Source organism: Anser anser (genome assembly GCF_964211835.1).
Source record: "Anser anser genome assembly, chromosome: 7".
NCBI classification, from domain to species: Eukaryota; Metazoa; Chordata; class Aves; order Anseriformes; family Anatidae; genus Anser; species Anser anser.
The window spans coordinates 23,086,091-23,104,904 of record NC_139727.1 but is presented as its reverse complement, the minus strand read 5'-3'; the positions used below and the strand labels follow the sequence as shown (position 1 = coordinate 23,104,904).

Genomic DNA, 18,814 nt, shown 5'->3' with positions numbered 1-18,814 from the left:
CCTTAGCATACAGCATTCTTGTGTAGGAAAGGTTCTGGGAGTTGAAATCATCTATGTAGCTTCATGAATGCTGTTTAGTATCATATCCAGTAAACAGAAAATAAAAATCTATGCAATTAAAGTTTCATATTTAAGTAGATGCTTGAAATCTCGTGTAGGGCATTGTTCCTGTGTAGGGAGTGGAAAGACACCATAGGTGGATACTGTATTTCCTTAATGATGAGTAATATTCAGAGCTATTGAAGTATGAAAGGTTAGAAGAAGAAGAAGAAAAAAGTCTTAAATTACTCTTCAGGCTTGTTTGGAAAGCCTATGGAAGTTTGTCTTAGTGCATGAGATTGACTTAGGAAAGGGAAGCACTTTGTGACCCAGAATGACTGAGAATTTCATTTCATTGCAGAAAGTTGTGTGATTTTTTTGCTATTATCTTTCCATCCTTTAAAAAAATAAAGCTTTTGCTTTTTTTAATCTCCAGGGTCCAAAGGTTTTCCTGGTAAATTTTAATCTATTATTGTGCCTGTTTAAACCTGTTACGGTTAGTAATAGCTAATAATTTGCTCTTCACATTTTGTTCATCTGAATCTGTTTGGTGAAAGCGCCTGTGTCTTCTCTATTTTTAGATATCCTTGGAGCAGAATTTCTCCCAAACTTTATAAACGGTATTCTCTTTCTTTTTGAGAAGAAAGGGGAAGATGGAGAAAAATGCTTATAAATGCAGCTGACTTTTAAACACTAGATGTAATCCTAAGAAATAATACAAAATAACATCAGGAAATTATTGAGTAGTTGTCCTCTGAAGATATATGCTGAAAATTAGTCTGGAGTAGCTTCTGACTCAAATTAAGATTCTTTTTTTCTACATTTTTTCAATATTTCCATAAGAAAATGTTCTGACCTTCATAAAATATTGTAACAAGTAGCATCTTCACCTGGTTATGGCCAATCCTGAAAACAATTTTGTAGTTGTTTAATTTAGATTCCTGCGTTCATTAAGGTGAATTCATCCCTAATAAAGGGATTTTTAAGGGCTTCTTGGTATAATGCATTTGAGATATCAGCAGTTAGAATGATGTCTGAACCATTAGATGTGTTCTTTGATCATCTTTTTCTAACTACTCAGGCTGTTTGTTTGTTTCCTTTCAGCATTCATCTAAATCCATACAGATCACAACATAAATTGATTTTAATAGGGCTTTGTAGATACTGGTGTCATTAGCTGTCAATACTCCTAAACATTCTTTGTTGAAAGAAAAACACTTGAAATATGCATACAAGAGAATGCCCCCAAAATGACCAATTCCTATTTTACAAAAAAAAATATGTTTTGCTCTTTGCTGTGCTTGGCACTCCAGCAATGCATGCCATCAAGAAAATAATACTGGTAACCTTGGTCTTCTAAATTACAAGACACAGAAATGCTGAAACATGGATTTTCTTTGAAATTATTTAAATATGCTGTTGCTTCACTTTTTTGTTGTTTTCAATTTCACCCCCTTCCCTTTTCCAAAAGGTTCTATTCCTGCTGCTGGCACTATTTCGTATCATTGTAAAAAAGCATGTTTTAAAATTATTCTCAGTCCAGCACCCTACCTCCACCTTTTTAGCTTGCCGTTGTAAATGTTGGTTTCTAATCTACTGCTTTTAACTAGAATGTATTTAACATTGTTGCTTGTACAATTTCCAGTGGGTGACTGGGAATAGAAACTACCCTGATATTCTCACACGATAACACACTGCAGCATCCTGTTCACTGGAATAGCTTCTATTGTTTTGCCTTCCTAAACGTTTTGCCTTGTTGACTTATTTATTCATTAAAAGAGATTAAATGTTATTAAATGAATTTACGTAAAAAGAAAGCGTAGTGTGACAGATGTGATCAGTTTCGAGAGTGGAGAGTGAAGTCAAGCTGTAAGTCAAGCTTCTCCTTCAGTTTAAGGTATATGTTCCAAATAATATAATTCATGAGACCCATGCATGTCTCCTCGTCTGAAAAGATAATTATGCTTTGTTAAGAGTAGCTTTCCAAGTTACTTTTAACACTTAAAATATACATGAAATAAAATACCCTCTAATTACCATGACTATCAGTTTAATTAGAAATGTTTTAGCATTGCATAAAGAATGAAAGTCACATGTAATGTTTGAGCACATCAAAAATGTATGACCTAGTAAATACAGCACTCATGTAAAACATACATCCAGCATGTTACTGTAACTAGTATAAGAACCTTGCCAAATGATTAATTCATGAGTACTTTCTGTTACGATCTGTATTATCAAACATTTGCCATCTTCTTTTCCTTGTTTTTAGGTACCAGCAGACAGGTGTTAGGTGGCTCTGGGAATTGCACTGCCAGCAGGCAGGAGGAATTCTGGGAGATGAGATGGGATTGGGCAAGACCATCCAGATAATTGCCTTCTTGGCAGGTCTGAGCTACAGCAAGATCAGGACTCGTGGTTCAAATTACAGGCAAGTGCTCCTCTGCAGACTGTCAGTCTGTGGAGCTCAATTAATATTTCATCAGATGTATTGCTGGTGGAGGAGGGTCCTGTGAATTATTAATGACATTTCAATTACAATATTCCTTTAATTCTTTTAGTGGGGGACATCAAAGGAAAAATTTTACGAGACAATGGAGCTGTAGGGCAGGAAAAATTAAACATGTAACACTTTTAATGAATTCCAGGCATTGATGCTTCATTTTGCAGATGAGCCGCACTAGATATTTTGGGTCAATACAGTGTCTAAGGTTAGCTTCCACAAATGGATTGTTTACAAACTCAATTACATTAATATCAATAGTTTACACAATATGGAATTTTAAATTAGATGTAATACCTTTAGTTTCATTTATTAAATTTTACATTAAAATATTTGTTCTGGCAAGACACCAGGTGAATGCTTTACAGGAAGCAGCAAGCTGATTTGCGATGAAAGTTAGAGTTTCTGATCGGCAGGGAATTATCTATGCCAGAAAAATAGTAGTAGTAATAAAAACTGTAACTTACACAGAGGAATTTCCATCTTTGTTGTTTTCAAAACTATATTCAAGTGACTGGCTTACAAAAGCTATCATATTCTTTTTTTATTATTGAACAATACTATGAAATTCTTTCTTTATAGGTGAAATTACCGGAAAGGATACTTGTTGGCATTCTTGGATTTACAAATGCATGCATGAATAATACTTGAATTTTCTAGTTTTGGTAGCTCTTTATCTGATGTGAATTATGACATGCAATTAAGCAAATATTGCAGTACTATACTGAACAAAAATGTTAACTATATATAGAGGGACATTCAGATTATGTTCAGCATGTACTTGAATTGTAAAATAATGCTTTAAAGAGAAAACATTACTGTCTTTTGGAAGAATTGTATTCTCCATTTGCTTTCAATTGTAGCCTTTCTATACAAAACTGCCATGTTGTACTCCATCACTCAAGCCAGTTGATTTACTTTGATATGACTGCCTGTTTTAAGGATGCTGCTCTACAGATGACTTTGTGCAGGTATATTACCTGCCCTAGTTGGAGGCCCACTGAGTTGATAAAATTCCTTCAGGAACACCTCTCGACATGGTTACACAGTTAGAGTCACTAGGACAGTGCAGTGAGACTACAATGAATCTTTGAAGAGGCCAAAATATAATTAAACCCCTACGTTGCAATGTTCTTTCTGCACATGAAAGCATGCGTTCTGTTCTTTCTGGTGCATCTAATTAGCAAGTCCACCACCAGAGTAACTCCATGGAAGAAAACAAGCTTTTTTATTATTATTATGAAACTTTTTATTCTCATTTTGCCTGTGTGTCTAAACAATTTGGTCTTTGCATGTTCAAGTAATTTCCACAGCTGCACTCTGAACTAGGAAAGTACTAACACTAGGTGGTTAGCTTCTGTCTGACAGTTGTGTAGTCTAGTAAGCAGAAGACCTCCTGGTCAGTGTGGTTGAGAAGCAGGCTTTTGTTAAGAGTGGGCATAGTTGTGTTGTTAACATGTCCAAGGGACTTGATACCTCATTGCCTTGATGTGTAGAGGGAGCTAGTGTACTGCTGTATGAATCTGGCACTGCAGCCTTTCCTGTAGTTTCTCTCTGCCTCAGCTCTCATTCTGTAAAATGGAGACGGTCATAGTGTCGTTACTGTGCAGAAGAGCAAAGATTGTTGTATTTGGTAGCACTTGGCTATTAAGACAATAGGGCCATTTTGGAACGTTCGAAATACACGGCTATATTTTTTATTCATGAAATTTTCTGCAGAAATATCCTTCAAAATAAAGGAGTAGAAATTTCCTTTTGTAAACTGATTCTGATTCTGAGATTTATAGAGGGAAATGTCTTCTATTGAACAAGTTGAGGTAGGTGCAGGAAGCAAGGGGACTTTCACACCAATGGTCTGTTCACAAGAACAAAACACCAGCAAGCTTCGCATAACCCATTTCTAGCTGTATTTAGATTGAAATCTGTTGCTGAAACCTGATGAACAGCTTATGGGTCCATGAGCTTGAGTGCTTTTTTCCAGGTACATTATTGTGTCTAATGAAGAGATCGCCCTTCACTAGACCCTCTTTCATTTATATGAGAGATCAGATGAGAAACTCTGCCATAAAGTTTAGACATGGATTGCTTACTCATATGTGCTCTTCAAGATACTGAGATATATAAACATTAAGGCTTGATATGTACTATGAGTGACAGAGAGATTGATTTCCACAATACTGATACTGAAGTAAATATGACACAATACTGACACAATACTGAAGTAAAAGTCTATTGCCCCTGATTTTTTTTATTACTATTTTTTTGCTCATGTTGCTTGTTCTTTGAGTACTTGTAAACACAGAAGGTTTACAACTTTCTTTTTCTTGGTAGTAAGTTGCAGGAGTAAATCTTATGTGCAACTTTAGGTAAATCCAGTTAAATAAGAGCTAATAAAGAATACTAGCTATGAATTTGGCTTTTATAAATTAGAAGCAACAGAAGAAGATTTGAGTATTTTTTGCGTTTCCAACTTTTAACCTCCCCTTGGATTGCTGGGATTTCTCATCTTTAATTAGACTTTGGAAAGCTTTTATATAATACTTTTTTTGATGATTAGAGAGATGAACAACATCCAGGTTGTCCTGCGCATGTATAAGCTTTTAATAATCAAGATTATTTCTAAATGTCAGCAGTTTCTGAAGGTGCTAACAGTTTTGTTTTGTTTTTTAAAGCAGAGCATTGCAGGTGTTTGGGATTTTTTTCTTTATTGCTGTATGTACGTGATCTTTAATTTAAACTGTGATCGTTCGAAATGCTTGTTTACTACCACTTGAATAGTGCATAGTTGGCTCGTGACTATTTTGTATCATATGAAGACACAGACCAGGATGTGGTAATTGTAGCTATTGCCTTTGTTTCCAAAGTCATTTTGTTCTAGTTTTTAAGCAGCAAGTATTTTTGAAAAATAACCAAGCTTATATTTTTGTTCCTGCTCTAATATACTTCCTGCATGGTTGATGGTATTTGTTCCTGATGGTAATATTTCTTGTTTGGCTGTCATGCAAGAGATTTTGTCCTCTTTTTAACCGTAAAAGTGTCTCTGAAATTTACATACAGAAAGACTTTATTTCAAACATTTCCTCAGTGAATCTCAGAAACAGTTGTCTGAGTATGAGCAGGAAATGGATGAGATGGTTTTAGCCCAGCTCTGACCTCAACTTATTTGGATGTTACATTCTGTTTCTTTATAGTCCTTGTATTATCTTGTGATCTGTAAATTGTGATGATAATAGTATAGTATATTATCACCATGAAGCAAAACACGTGTGAGACCATATGTGCACTTTTTTTGGGTGTAGAAGTAATAAAATGGTTGTTAATAATTTCTTTTTCTCTTAAAGAAATATAGTCACCAAAACCTGATTTGTATTACCATGGGATGCAGTATGAAGTTCCCTTATGCCTTATTGTTTGGAGCTTTTCTGTTTCTGTGTTTATGTTGATAGATTTTATCCATTAACTGCTCACTGCATTCAATAGATAGGCTGTTCTAGCTTTTTCCTTGTTATCTACCTCTGGAAAAAATTATAGAAAAAGAGTGCCAGTTAATTTCCGTAGCTCTTGTATTCCACTCGAATAATCAAGTGTGTCAGATTATTTTAACATAGGGTATTTATTTCATGTTGAAGGTTTGGTTTTTGCTTGTGTGCTTTTAGGTACCAGGGATTGGGTCCAACAGTCATTGTTTGTCCAGCTACTGTGATGCATCAGTGGGTAAAAGAATTCCACACTTGGTGGCCTCCATTTAGGGTCGCCATTCTCCATGAAACTGGTTCTTACACCAACAAAAAGGTAATAATTGACATACATTTTGTAATTCCAGAAACTTGTATTTTTATGTGCTAGCCAAAAAAAAAAAAAAAGAGTATCCTCTGTTCCTGAATGTTTCTGTGCAAGCTTGTGATCTTCCTCTAATTGTTTTAAAAAGTTACAAAATTCACTGCCTTGTACAGATTTGTTAGGAAACAGGACAAAACGGGAATTGTCATTCCTGGAGTACAATTACATTATAATACATAATAATGTTACTTGAACAAGTTAAACGTAACAGGTTTGTTGTTCAGAGCACTTTGCTTGTGCTGAAATCCACGCTGCCATGACTAGACTGCTTGTAAACCAGATTGCAAGTAGTTCAAGCTTGCTATGGGGCCCTTGCAGGGTTAGACATAGCTCAGCTTTTTATGGAATTGAAGTGCATAATTGTTTTAACATGTTATTTTCCTTTAAAAGTCTATCCATTTATAGTAGCCAACATAGTATGATACCTAATATACTTTTACAGTGGTGCTCGTGTACTAGTAACTGCCGTACATGATTTGGTGTGAGAAGGTTTTTAGTCTTTCTGCTGAAGGTAGACAAGTCAACAGTAGAGTTGGTAACTGAGAGAGCCTCTCTGAAAGAACAGAAAAGCTTCAGAAGACTTCTTGAGTTTAATGAGAACTTTACTGCTTTATCTCAATTTCCATAAGGCTTTCCTTGCCTACTGGTTATTTAAAAGCATGTAGTTTCTGCTAGCCGCCTTTACAGTTCAGTGAAAATTTAAGCCCATTTATTCTGTAAATAAATAAATAAAATAATTGGATGCAATCTGTAGTTTAGATACTTAAACCAGAAAGATGCTATGTATCCTCAATTCTCTGAATTCATTGTGGAGAGCCCTCTATACTATTGATTAGTTTGCAAAGCTTCTCTGTAAATTTCCATGAAGTTTCTCTTCACTATGTCTCACTGTCACTCAAAGACATGATCCATCTATTCTTAATGTCCACGTTATAATTATGAAGCAGTTTGCAGTATTATCAGCTGCTTTTGCTGCAGCTGATCAATGTAGGAACCTATTAGTATACATATATGCTTCTAGTACTGGTGAATTCTTTCCTTGCACATTCGTGATATTGATAAATATTTAATACTTTCTGTTTGCACAGGCAAACTAATTTCTTTTCAGTTGACCAATATGTCAGTTAATATCACCTGGTCTCCTTTAATGATAGTGTTACTTTGTTGGTTTTATTTTCCTCAAGCAGTGCTTTTTCCGGCTTTTAATTCTATTGGCCAATGTCTTTATATGCATGTTCTTATTCCATTTCTGAAGTTGAAGCTTCAGACAAGTCGGGATTTTCAACCCTTGGTACCTTGCTTGAAGAAAAACAAGGAAAGCTTTTTATTTTTTTCTCTTGGCCTCATATTTCAGGTACTTAACTGGATTTGCAAGATTCAGCAAAGCATTTTTTTAATTTCTCTTTAAATGTTTATTGAATTTCTTGTAATAACATTAAAATGATATGGTGCTTAATTGCACTTGATTAAACATATCGTGAGGTAATCGATGCAGTTACAGCGCATGGCAAAAAAGGAATAGCACACTCTAATGTGCTAATGGCTTCCTGATATTCAATTAACTTGGTATGTCTTCAAGCCCTAAAAGTCTGTTGACCTCAATAACATGCTTGCACATCTTCCTAAATAAAATTAGTGTGCATGTATTTTGGGGGTATTTGTCAATTAAAGAACTTGACAAACTGAATCTAATTTTTTCCGTCTGTGGGAATAGTCAGGTTTTCATAACTTTACCTCCCCATTGTGCTCCTACAAATACCTACTCAGTAACTTAAAGAATTTGGATACCATACGATCACTTTAGATAGGTTCGGTTCTCTTATCCTGCCCTTTTGACAACTGCAACAGGATGCTTTAAATGAGAGTCACTGCTAATGGGGTCATCACCTCATGCACATTTATTCAGTTATTTCTTAACCAAAAGAGGCAAGGCTTATGACTAAAGTAAATTAAAAAAATAGGATCATTAAATGATCTATGTCAGAAAAGACCTTCAAGATCAAGACCTTCAGGTTGAAGGTTGGACCTTCAAGTCCAACCATCACCCTGATCTACTGAGTCCCCTTGCTAAATCATATCTCGTACTGTCACATCCACATGTCTCTTAAATACCTCCAGGAATAATTCCCTGGGCATCCTGTTCCAATGCTTGACCACCCTTGCCATGAAGAAATTCTTCCTAATATTCAGTCTAAACCTTCCTGGTGCAACTTGAGACCATTTCATCATGTCCTGTCACTTGTCACTGAGAAAAGAGACTGACACCCTCCTTGCTGCAAATACTTTCCCATCCTAGTAGTCGTCTTCAGAGATAGCTTGAGGCCATCTGGAAGAAATGTAACACTTGATTTTATTTTATTTTTTTCTGCTTGTGGTCACAGAAGATCGTTTGGTTCTTCTGTGATGGTTAATGTGTGTAAGTTTAAAGTGGAGAGAAGAATCAAACTGAAGTAGTAGTCCTCCACCATGAAGTCAGCTTTCAGTTTGAGTATGGTACAGCAATTGTGGCTGAGTCCTTTGGTGATGTTTTATACTATTAACCTCTCGCAGTAGTTTACACTCAAACCTGATGTAGCTTAAAAGTGACTTGCAAATACCAAGTGCTCTGACGCCTCTAAGAATGTGAGAAAATAAAGAAGTAAATCCAGCTTCTTGGATTTACACAAAGACAACATGAACTTCAGTTATCTTGGCTTAACATCTCAAATGTGGGAGGTGGCTGCATTGCTAAGATCAAGGCTGAATTTTTAATATCTTGATCTTTAGAACAAGTATCATTGTGGTTAATTATTCTTTCTGGTGGTAATCAGATTCAATCTGTAAAGCCTTAACTACTTATTTATTCTAGCCAAATGCTGGACAAAATGCAGCCCTCAAAAGCAATTGTCTCTTCATGATGCTTGCACCTATGGAGCCATCTGTTTGAAGATGACTTTGCACACCGTAGATTTTAAGCCTTCTACCCTCACAGTGGAGTACATAATCTACATGCAAAGAAAATAAACTCAAGAGATTACAGTTCTTGGCATGACTGGATATAGAACCTTTATTTTAGCCAAAGACTCTCTTTCTGTGTTACAGATCAAACTTGGATAAACTTTTTATTATGCCACAACAAATAACATTCCTCCTAAATATGTAGTAAGTGCTCTAGCTTTTTTTATTGCAACATTTACATTATTAAACATTGTAATGTGTTCTTGTGAAGCTTCTTCGTGGTGCCATTTAGATTGTTTTGTTGGGGGCAGGGAAATGATAAAGAGGTTTTATAGGTTGAATTTATGGATCTCTGGACTTAATGGTTGGTTATGAGATAGTGAAAAGGCTGCTGAACAATGCATTTTTGATTGACAAATTATATATAGTTGTGTAAGTGACCAGGTAGGTATCATCTTGGTGAGTTCACACGTGCCTTAAAGGCATCTGAAAGTTTAGAGAATTTCATGGCTATCGTTAGTTAAGTTCTTTAAGTTCAGTCTTACGTGCGTGTTTCTATTTAAGAATATTACCATTATAATGCATAATGAGTACAGGTTCCCTTAATTATTCTTTTAAAAGGACTACTTTAGCTGCTAAAAAGATAAATATTATTTCTCTATGCGTTAACAATTGTGGGTTTGTATCTACAGCAAGGTAATCAACAGGAAGAAAAGGTTTGCTTAAAGGCTTGTCTGTAGAAAACATCAGTGAATTTTTTTAGCCTTAAGAAATGGTACTTGCTGAAAATCTTTTAGCCTTTGTATGTTGCGTGTGTCACAGTGAAGATGGAGCAACACAATCTATGTAATGACCACAATGTTAGGTGAAAATACTGTCTGTAAATTGCAAAGGCCTAAACTATTGTGCTGAACAAATCTGTAAGATCAGCCTTATTCCATTCATTTGCATGTTCCTGTGTTCATTAGGAACACTAGGTCTTCTTTTTAAAGACCAGAGTTCAGAATTTCAAAGCTCAACAACAGCTGTGTTCTTTTGTCATTAGTAGGATTTGTCTCTAATCTGAACTTATTTTTATTTTTTTTTAGTTTAACAGCGTATGCCCTGAAATACTTCATTGAAGTGTATCCCTAAGAGAGAAAAATAATAATAAAATAAAATTTCTGAGTCTAAACAAATGGTAATTGTGAATTAAAGACTACGTCATAAAATATTGCAAATTCTGAAGTGACATGGTATTAAACAGCATGTCCAATATTAAATCCATTATCATATTTTAAAAGATCTGTAATTATTCCAATAACTGCAACTAAAGCTAAAGCACCCTCTATCAAAGTCTCTAGTACAATAAAATGATAGTTAATAGGTGTTGTAGTGTGAGTTGTTAAAATTGTGGTGTTGTATTTCTTCATTGTCAGCACAAATCCTTGTTTATTAAAAATTTAGCTTGAAGGAAACTTTAATTAATTACAGGTTCAGTAAATCCTGACTAGGATTCTGCTGTGGTGTGTTTACAGTGAATGGCCTTCATGTGCCTGCGTTTCACTTCTGTTCTTTCTGCTACCTGACAGCGTGATTTATGGCTGTTGTTTTCTGCTAGTCCACTGCTTGCCCTCTAGGAGGGATTGGTCTCTTGAGCCTCCATAATAACAGCAGCACTTTCACAAAACATCTTTTAATGACAACAGTGTAGCATTCTGTAAGTCAGGCTAATTGCAGACATACCCTATTAATTGCAAAAACTAGGAGAGGTTACATATTTTACAAGCTTTTAATTTGAAATCGCCCGAGATGATTTGTCTTAAGTGTTTGGGTAGAGATGCCTACGATATTCTATGATAGGCCATCGCCGAGGCTCCAGGACACTGTTGCAGACTGTGGGCAATGCACCAGCTCGAATTAAGGTTTAGATGTTCACACCTGCCTAGAACTCCTGCTATGTCTGTAATACATTTTGTTGTAAAGGTTGCATATCCTCTTGAGAATCACAGCATTGACATTAGATGATGTGTCATGTTTTTACCGGGAGATGATAATCAGAAAGTAAAAGTTTTTGCACAGTTAAATGCAGAAAAACATTTTGAATCTTGGGTTATGTCTCTGAGCAAGAAGTCATGGTAAGAAATTTTACAAGATCATGTACTCTTAACACCATATGATTCTTTCAGAAATAGTTTTTTTTTTCATTTAAAGCACTTCTAATAAGTGTTCTTAATGTTTTTGAATATGCAAATATTTTAGGAATGTGATTTTTTCATTGTTGTCGTTCTTTCCTTTAGCAAATTCTGCAGTGGTTCTACTTTAAAAAAAAATAAATATTTATTTATTTATTTATTTTCTTTTTACACTCACTGTACTTGTTTAATACAGAATTGCCCCCCAGCTCATCTTCTGCTTTTGCCCCTGCATGCTGATACGGCGTACATTAAATCAGTGATAAAACTCCCATTCATTTTGCTCAGGTCCTATGTCATGGACTAATACGTGCAGCTCTTGGAAAACTACTGAATAAATAGTCAATGTACTCTAGCAGTGAATTCATGTGTAAAATAGGGTATGAAATTCATGAAACTGTAAATACGGAATGGGCTTGAGCTTCCACAGATTTTAAGGTAGTTTTGACATCCTCTGACTAAAAGCAGGGATTAATTCTGGGTGCAGCTTGACTATTTTGAGAGTAATCTAAAGCAAAAGTTTAGAATTGGTGGTTACCAGTTTATATATCTTTCACACATATGGGATTGATGCTTTTATTTTTTATTGGCAATAAGGTAGCAGCTAACAATAGTCCTATTTTCCTGTTTGCTGTGTAAACACAATATAGCAGAAAGGAAGATTATCTTCATAGTTAGGATGCCCCTCTGGGAAAAAGGAAATTTGGTTTTGTTTTCCCTTCCCTATGTAAGCTTCAGTGACCTCATTTATGTCCTGATATGCAAAGATGCTTAAGCACCTAATTCCAGTTGATTTCTGTAGCAGTTAAGCACCTTGATCCAAGTAACCGAATCCATCCAAATAAATAAATAAATACAAATTGGTCTGTGCTCTTTCCCTTCCTGTATAGCAGAAGATAATATCAATCTTCTATTAGATTTATATGTTGAGGACAAATGCAGGAAAGATGCAGTTCTCGAATACTGTGGATGCTGTGAAAGTATTCAAGGAAGGTGATGTAGACTGCTCCTGCCCTAGGTAATTCACAGCTAAAAAGGCTAGTTAAAGACATGGGGAAAGGATATAGCTTACAAGAGAAGCATGCAATTTGGTGGTTAAATAAGAAATTATTAATTCTATTAATGAAAAGAGTAGGACAGAATTTAGGATTAACCAGATAATTTTTTGTGATTGTTTTTGTTTTTCACTTTATTTATTTCTAACATTCTATTATATCTTGGATGCAGTACACAAAGGTAGATTTGTGATGTGAGTATAGGAGAACTTGAAGAAACTAGTTATTTTGATCAAATTTCATGTTTGAGTTTCATACGCTGCCTTTGGAAACAAAAATACTGATTGCTTCTTACCAGGCTTCAGGTCAAATTCTGATCTGTTATACCACAATATTCAGGTGCTTCATTCTTTTATAGATAAGTTGAGAGTCCTATGATCAGTTTATTTTACAGTGATTTTCTTTGCGAAATAAATTATTTGCTCTTTCAAAACTTTTTAAGCATACCTTGGACAGCAAACCTGTACTTCTGCAAGTCTGAATTTTCAGTCTTGCTCTGTTACTGACAGCATGCACTTTTTGCTTTTAGGTGAAACTAATTCGTGAAATTGCTTCATGCCATGGAATTTTAATTACCTCTTATTCATACATTCGACTGATGCAGGATAACATCCACAGCTATGACTGGCATTATGTGATTTTGGATGAGGGTCACAAAATCCGAAATCCAAATGCTGCAGTAACACTTGCGTGCAAGCAGGTACTTTATCAAAAACAGGTGAAAGATTTTCAGTGTGGCGGGGAGGAGGGCCAAGATCTAATAGCCTTATTAAGTTAGCATAAAAGCACACATTTGACCATTAAGTTAGAATAAAGCATAAATCACAATGTTCTATATTTGACTATTTAATTTACTTAATATTTTAAATGAGTTTACATCATTCATAGAGATTTGTAGAGAAAAACATCAGAAATGTTAAATGGAGTAGGAATTTACCATTAGGAACAAATGTTAAATTAATGTTAGTCTTTATTTTCTGCTAACAGTTTGTGGGCAATATATTACAGAAGGTTGTGTATTTCAGTAGCATGGGACCATATATTATAACATGAGAATTCATTGGTGGTAGAATTGAGAATCCTCTGAAGCAGGAATCACGTTATACCATAAGCCATGAAAATGACTTACTTCTGTCTTTGTTTTAATTTTGCTTTGTTTTAATTACTAGTTCCGCACACCCCATCGCATCATCTTGTCTGGTTCTCCTATGCAAAATAACCTAAAGGAGCTCTGGTCCCTCTTTGACTTTGTATTCCCAGGGAAACTGGGAACGCTACCTGTGTTCATGGAGCAATTTTCTGTTCCAATAACCATGGGAGGATACTCCAATGCCTCTCCTGTGCAGGTAAGTGCATCAAATATATCAGTTCAGTAGAAAAAATGTTATGTTGTTAAGAAACTGACTTTTAAATGTACCTCATGATTTACATTCTAGACACTTTTTCAGTAGAGTCACATGTATATGTTTTATTTATGCGTATGTGAAAAAAAATATTCAACTAAATGAGACCATTTCTTCCATAGAGAGGCGTAGCATATACACAGTTGTTTCTTGTCAAGAAAGTTGAAAAAAATATAAGTACTCTCTGATATAAAGTAAAGTTATGCAAGTTGGGGGAGTGGAGGCCTAATCTCATATTTTGATATATTTTAATAGAACTTTCCTCCTTGATTTCAAGCTTCAGCAAATTGTTTCAGATGCTATTGAGGAATGCTTAAAACAGAAAGCTATTTTCATTTTTTAAAACAAAAATAGGTATCAGAAGTCTGAAAGTATATAAACTAATTTGAAAACAAAAATTTTTTGGAATATCTTCTGAATAAATGTTCCTATTAATATTTGCACTTACGGTTCTCTATAACTTCGTAAACACATTTCAAGCTGCCTAATAGATAAATCATATAGTAATCTGTAGACTAAAGTTGTATATAAATGCTAACAAATTTGCTTTCTATTAAATATTATTTTTAATGTTTTGCACATACGCATTTCTAAAGTTTTTTCTTTGAGCTTAAGTGCCTCCCTTGTCCGAAGCTTAGTAATTTAAAATTGGACAGCTAATTTGTTTTTTTACATATCAATAATTTATTGTATTCTTTGTTTTGCTTTAAGAGAAATGAAGGTATTTTTAGCCATTATGTACAGTTAATACCCATCTCACACATCCATTACCCATTATAGAACCATATGCTCCATTTGAGGCCAGAGTGACCTTTAGTTTCTGTGATCATGGAGATTTTCTTGTACCGATTTTTTTTTAATAGTCTCAAGCGGACACTAATCTTCACTTATTGTCTAGTAACCACCATTGCTTCAGGCCTTTTTTTTTTTTTTTTTTTTGATCTTTGGTATGTATTAGCACTTATTCATGTGTGGTTTTGGTTCTGTGCAAGTTTATACTCAGGTCAGTTTTTAAAAGAAATCTTATTTCTGGTCTCAGATTCCACTAACTCACTAAAGATAAATGAGTGGTATCTGAGAAAGAGTTATTTATTCAGTGTTATTGTTGCTATCATGAATTTATTGCAATTCATGTTGTATTGAGTAAATAACTGTAGGTCTGCATAAATCATAAAGCATCTCATTTTATGAGGACTTTCCTATTACTAATTATTGAATTTTGCTTTTTGCTAAAATTAATATCAAGAACCAAAGTAGTTTTTGCTTTTTCTTCCTTTTTCAGGTAAAAACTGCATACAAATGTGCATGTGTGTTACGGGACACCATAAACCCCTACTTGCTGAGAAGAATGAAGGCTGATGTTAAAATGAGCCTTTCGCTTCCAGATAAAAATGAACAGGTTTGCTTATCGTTACTATTAAATCTGAGCCCTCTTCCTCCCCCAAATCCAGTCTCTCAAGAACATTTGTCAATAATTTGTGCTAGTAACAGTTGAAATGCTATTTTAACTGTAGATAACCAAATTTTGAATTTCCATATTCTTTAAAGAGTCTGGGCTACTGTTAAGAATGCAATCATAAGCAGATCAAACAAATTATGTTTTTGTTCTTGTCAGTCACAGGGACCTATGTAAGTTTGACATAAAGCATAATATTGTGTGCCTTTCAGGATGTAAATACGTGATTTTTTTTCCATTTTAACTCATCAAACCACCTGAAAAATCATTTTAAGCTCACACTCAAATGCTAGTGACAGTACAGGTTACATGTACTAACCTGTTGTTTTCACAGGAAGTTCTGAAAATTTGCAATTTGTAAGGGACAAATTTGTAAGGCACCGTGAGAAGTGTTTCCTATAAAAGTAGCTTTGAGAGAATGTCAGCACTGCACAGTTACCTCATTAAAACTGAAAAATGGCAGCTCCTCCAAAACTAAAATTTGAGAGGAAAAAACAACTGGGAAGTGGCACAGAAAATATGATGAAACCCATCTCAGTGTTTGTATTCATTCTCTAAAATTCTAACAAATGTTTATTTCTAGTGGTGTCTATACATTATCTGTTAATTCAGTATTTCAGTATGTTAGATGTTTCTGTGAGGTTTATTTGTAGCATTGTAAAACTTTAAAACTTGCTTAGTCTGGAGTTTACAGGTTGGGCTTGAGCTGTTTGTTTTGTTTTGGTAGGTCCTCTTTTGTCGTTTGACAGATGAGCAGCGTCAAGTCTATCAAAATTTCATTGACTCTAAAGAAGTCTACCAGATTCTCAATGGAGACATGCAGGTTGGTATTAATTAAGGTTGATGACAGGTAGAGATTGATGGATTAAGTCATGGATTGACTTCCACATTCTTTTAGCTGGATTCTGAACAGAAAGGAAAACACATTCATCTCAGTTCTGCTTTTGTGGATGTTTGCTTTTTTTCTTAGAACTGTTTCATGGAATACATAGAGTTAGTGGTTCCTATGTAATGGCATGACCAGGTAAAAGTAGGAATGGAATGGGCTTCAGGATATGTTTGTGGTCATGGGAACGAATTACAGCTTGTTAGATGACCTGCAGTAGTTAACTGTATGCATGCTTTCATCCAATTGCAAATGCAAAGCAAAGGAAGAGTAATTTGCCCTGAAAGTACACAACAGGTATGGTAACTTCTTGATGCAACAGTTGATGATTTCAGTCTTAGTATATACCAGAGCAAATAGTAAACATCCTTGTTATTGTCTTCATAGTCACTTCAACATAGTTTGACTCAATCCTCACAACGCAGATGTTGAAATTGCTGTGGCAAGGATGACAGCAGTAATAGAAATACAGTTTCAAATGCCTGCTGTTGCCTGTGTAGAAGGTCTGCTATTCCTTGTTACTCTTACATTTCACACATTTGGTCCGTTTGACATTTGTATACGTGCAGTGGACACTTTTCACTCCCATTTTAGCTGTAGGGCACAGATATATTTTTTTGTAATAAGAATATTTTGTTGTTGTTGTTATAATGCATTATTTACTACATTTACTTGTCTTGTGAGCTGTGAAATCTTTTCTCCCCTCATCCTCAGTGGCTCCAGCCAGTTGCATGGTCATTACAACCTTGTATATTGCAGTGCCAAACAAAGCAGATATTTACCTGACCCTTTTTTTGACTTTTTTTTCCAGATCTTGCAATGGTACAGGGGACAAGTTTCATTGAGTGGCTAGCAATTTTAGTTATCACAATGAAAATTATTTTAAGGAGCTTGATCTTCAAGAGGCAGCTTATACAAGACTATCTGCAGAAATTTGCTAAGGTGTTACAAAATAGGCTCTCATATTTTCTGGAGATTTGAAAATTTTGTACAGTGAATGTCAGTGCTTTTGTTGGATGTTTTTTTGACGTCACCTGTGAATCCCAGCTGAAAAAACAAAACCTCACTGTTGTACAGATAGACCATAGATTATGTGCTGGCTCATCCAATTTTTAGTGATGGAAGATTGATTCTTTCAAACCTTTTTTTTTTATGAGTGTCCATTCTATCAGATGAATTAATAACACTTGTAATATTATCGAATAAATAACTGAATAGAACTCTTCTAACATGGCATCAAACGTGATGGTTTTCAACATCATGTGTTTGTTTAAATGTGTTCACTCACCTGTTCTTTGTTACATGCATTCTGGTGGGTATGCTTCCTAGTAAGAATTTTAATATGTTCCTTTAATAGAACAAACTTGATAGATTTTTTTTTTTTTGAATAGGAAAAGTCTGACCGTGAGCTGCAGCTAGGGACTGCTTCTGCTAATGTGGAAATTGTTGCAGAATACACTTAACCTTGTCATCAGAATAGGTTCACTGTTATATATTTTCATTGACCTTCTCTTGTACTGCTTTTTCCCAAGAAGTTCCATGATACAAGTGTTGGCATCCATTGGTCTCTCTAAAGAGCAAACCCCTATTAAAAACACTCTTCTTGATGATGATTAGATTAATACGTTATTATTTTTCTTGTTCTTAGCCACAATTCACATAGCTACAAGTATTTGTCAAGAAATAAAAATATTCTTTCTCCTGTATTCTTTAGGTTTTCTCAGGATTAGTAGCTTTGCGGAAGATTTGCAACCACCCTGACCTCTTCTCTGGTGGTCCCAGGATTTTGAAGGGTGTACCAGATGCTGAAGTGGAGGAAGCAGATCAGTTTGGATTTTGGAAACGCTCTGGAAAAATGATAGTGGTAGAGTCTTTGCTGAAAATATGGCACAAGCAAGGTCATAGAGTGTTGTTTTTCACTCAGTCAAGACAAGTAAGAGGACCTAATTGTTTTTAGTTTAGTTGTTAGTAAAACTGAAAAAGTGTGTATTTCTTCCAACAAGGCTTGTAATTAAAAACAGAGTTGTTCTTTTTTTTGGTGTCCTTCTCATAAAATTAATATTATGTTATTGGGAGAAAAAAAAGCGTAATGTCTTTGGAATAACTGGAGATCATCAGTTCCATAGCTCATAAGCTTTACTGGAATGACAGTGTTGTGGCAAGTGTTGCCCAAATTGAATATACTGGGCCAAAGCTTCCATCTTCTATATAGCTTCTAGCTATATAGAAGCTTCTAGCTTATATATAAAAGCTTCTAGCTTATATATAATACCAGGCTGAAGCAGTGGTGATGTATTTATTGTCCCTTCTGAACAACTTCAGGATAGAACTGGTAGTCTGTTACATCTAATCCTGAGAATTGCATCTTTTGGGCCAGTAGCATAGCCAGTGACCTTCATTCATTTTCCCTGTATATTCATGATTTTGTCTTGGTTCTGTGGATTCCCTGGAATGCTGCACCACTTACTTATTTAAATTATCTTGAGACCACAGCTCATGGTTTCCCACACCAAGTACAAAC

At 35.0% G+C, this 18,814-nt stretch overlaps 1 protein-coding gene across 8 annotated transcripts in view; it reads left to right on the top strand.

Moving 5' to 3' along the window:
* Positions 1-18,814, top strand: part of ERCC6 (ERCC excision repair 6, chromatin remodeling factor) — a 50,154-nt gene that overhangs the window by 22,191 nt on the left and 9,149 nt on the right. For 7 of the 8 annotated variants that reach the window (XM_083843150.1, XM_083843157.1, XM_083843153.1 and 4 more), the window contains 7 exons: positions 2,312-2,470; positions 6,199-6,334; positions 13,078-13,248; positions 13,718-13,894; positions 15,234-15,350; positions 16,135-16,230; positions 18,008-18,226. In XM_083843150.1, coding sequence (XP_083699276.1) covers positions 2,312-2,470; positions 6,199-6,334; positions 13,078-13,248; positions 13,718-13,894; positions 15,234-15,350; positions 16,135-16,230; positions 18,008-18,226 — 1,075 coding nt within the window. Of the gene's footprint in view, positions 1-2,311; positions 2,475-6,198; positions 6,335-13,077; positions 13,249-13,717; positions 13,895-15,233; positions 15,351-16,134; positions 16,231-18,007; positions 18,227-18,814 lie in introns of all 8 variants that reach the window. The other variant, XM_083843151.1, reaches the window with a different exon arrangement.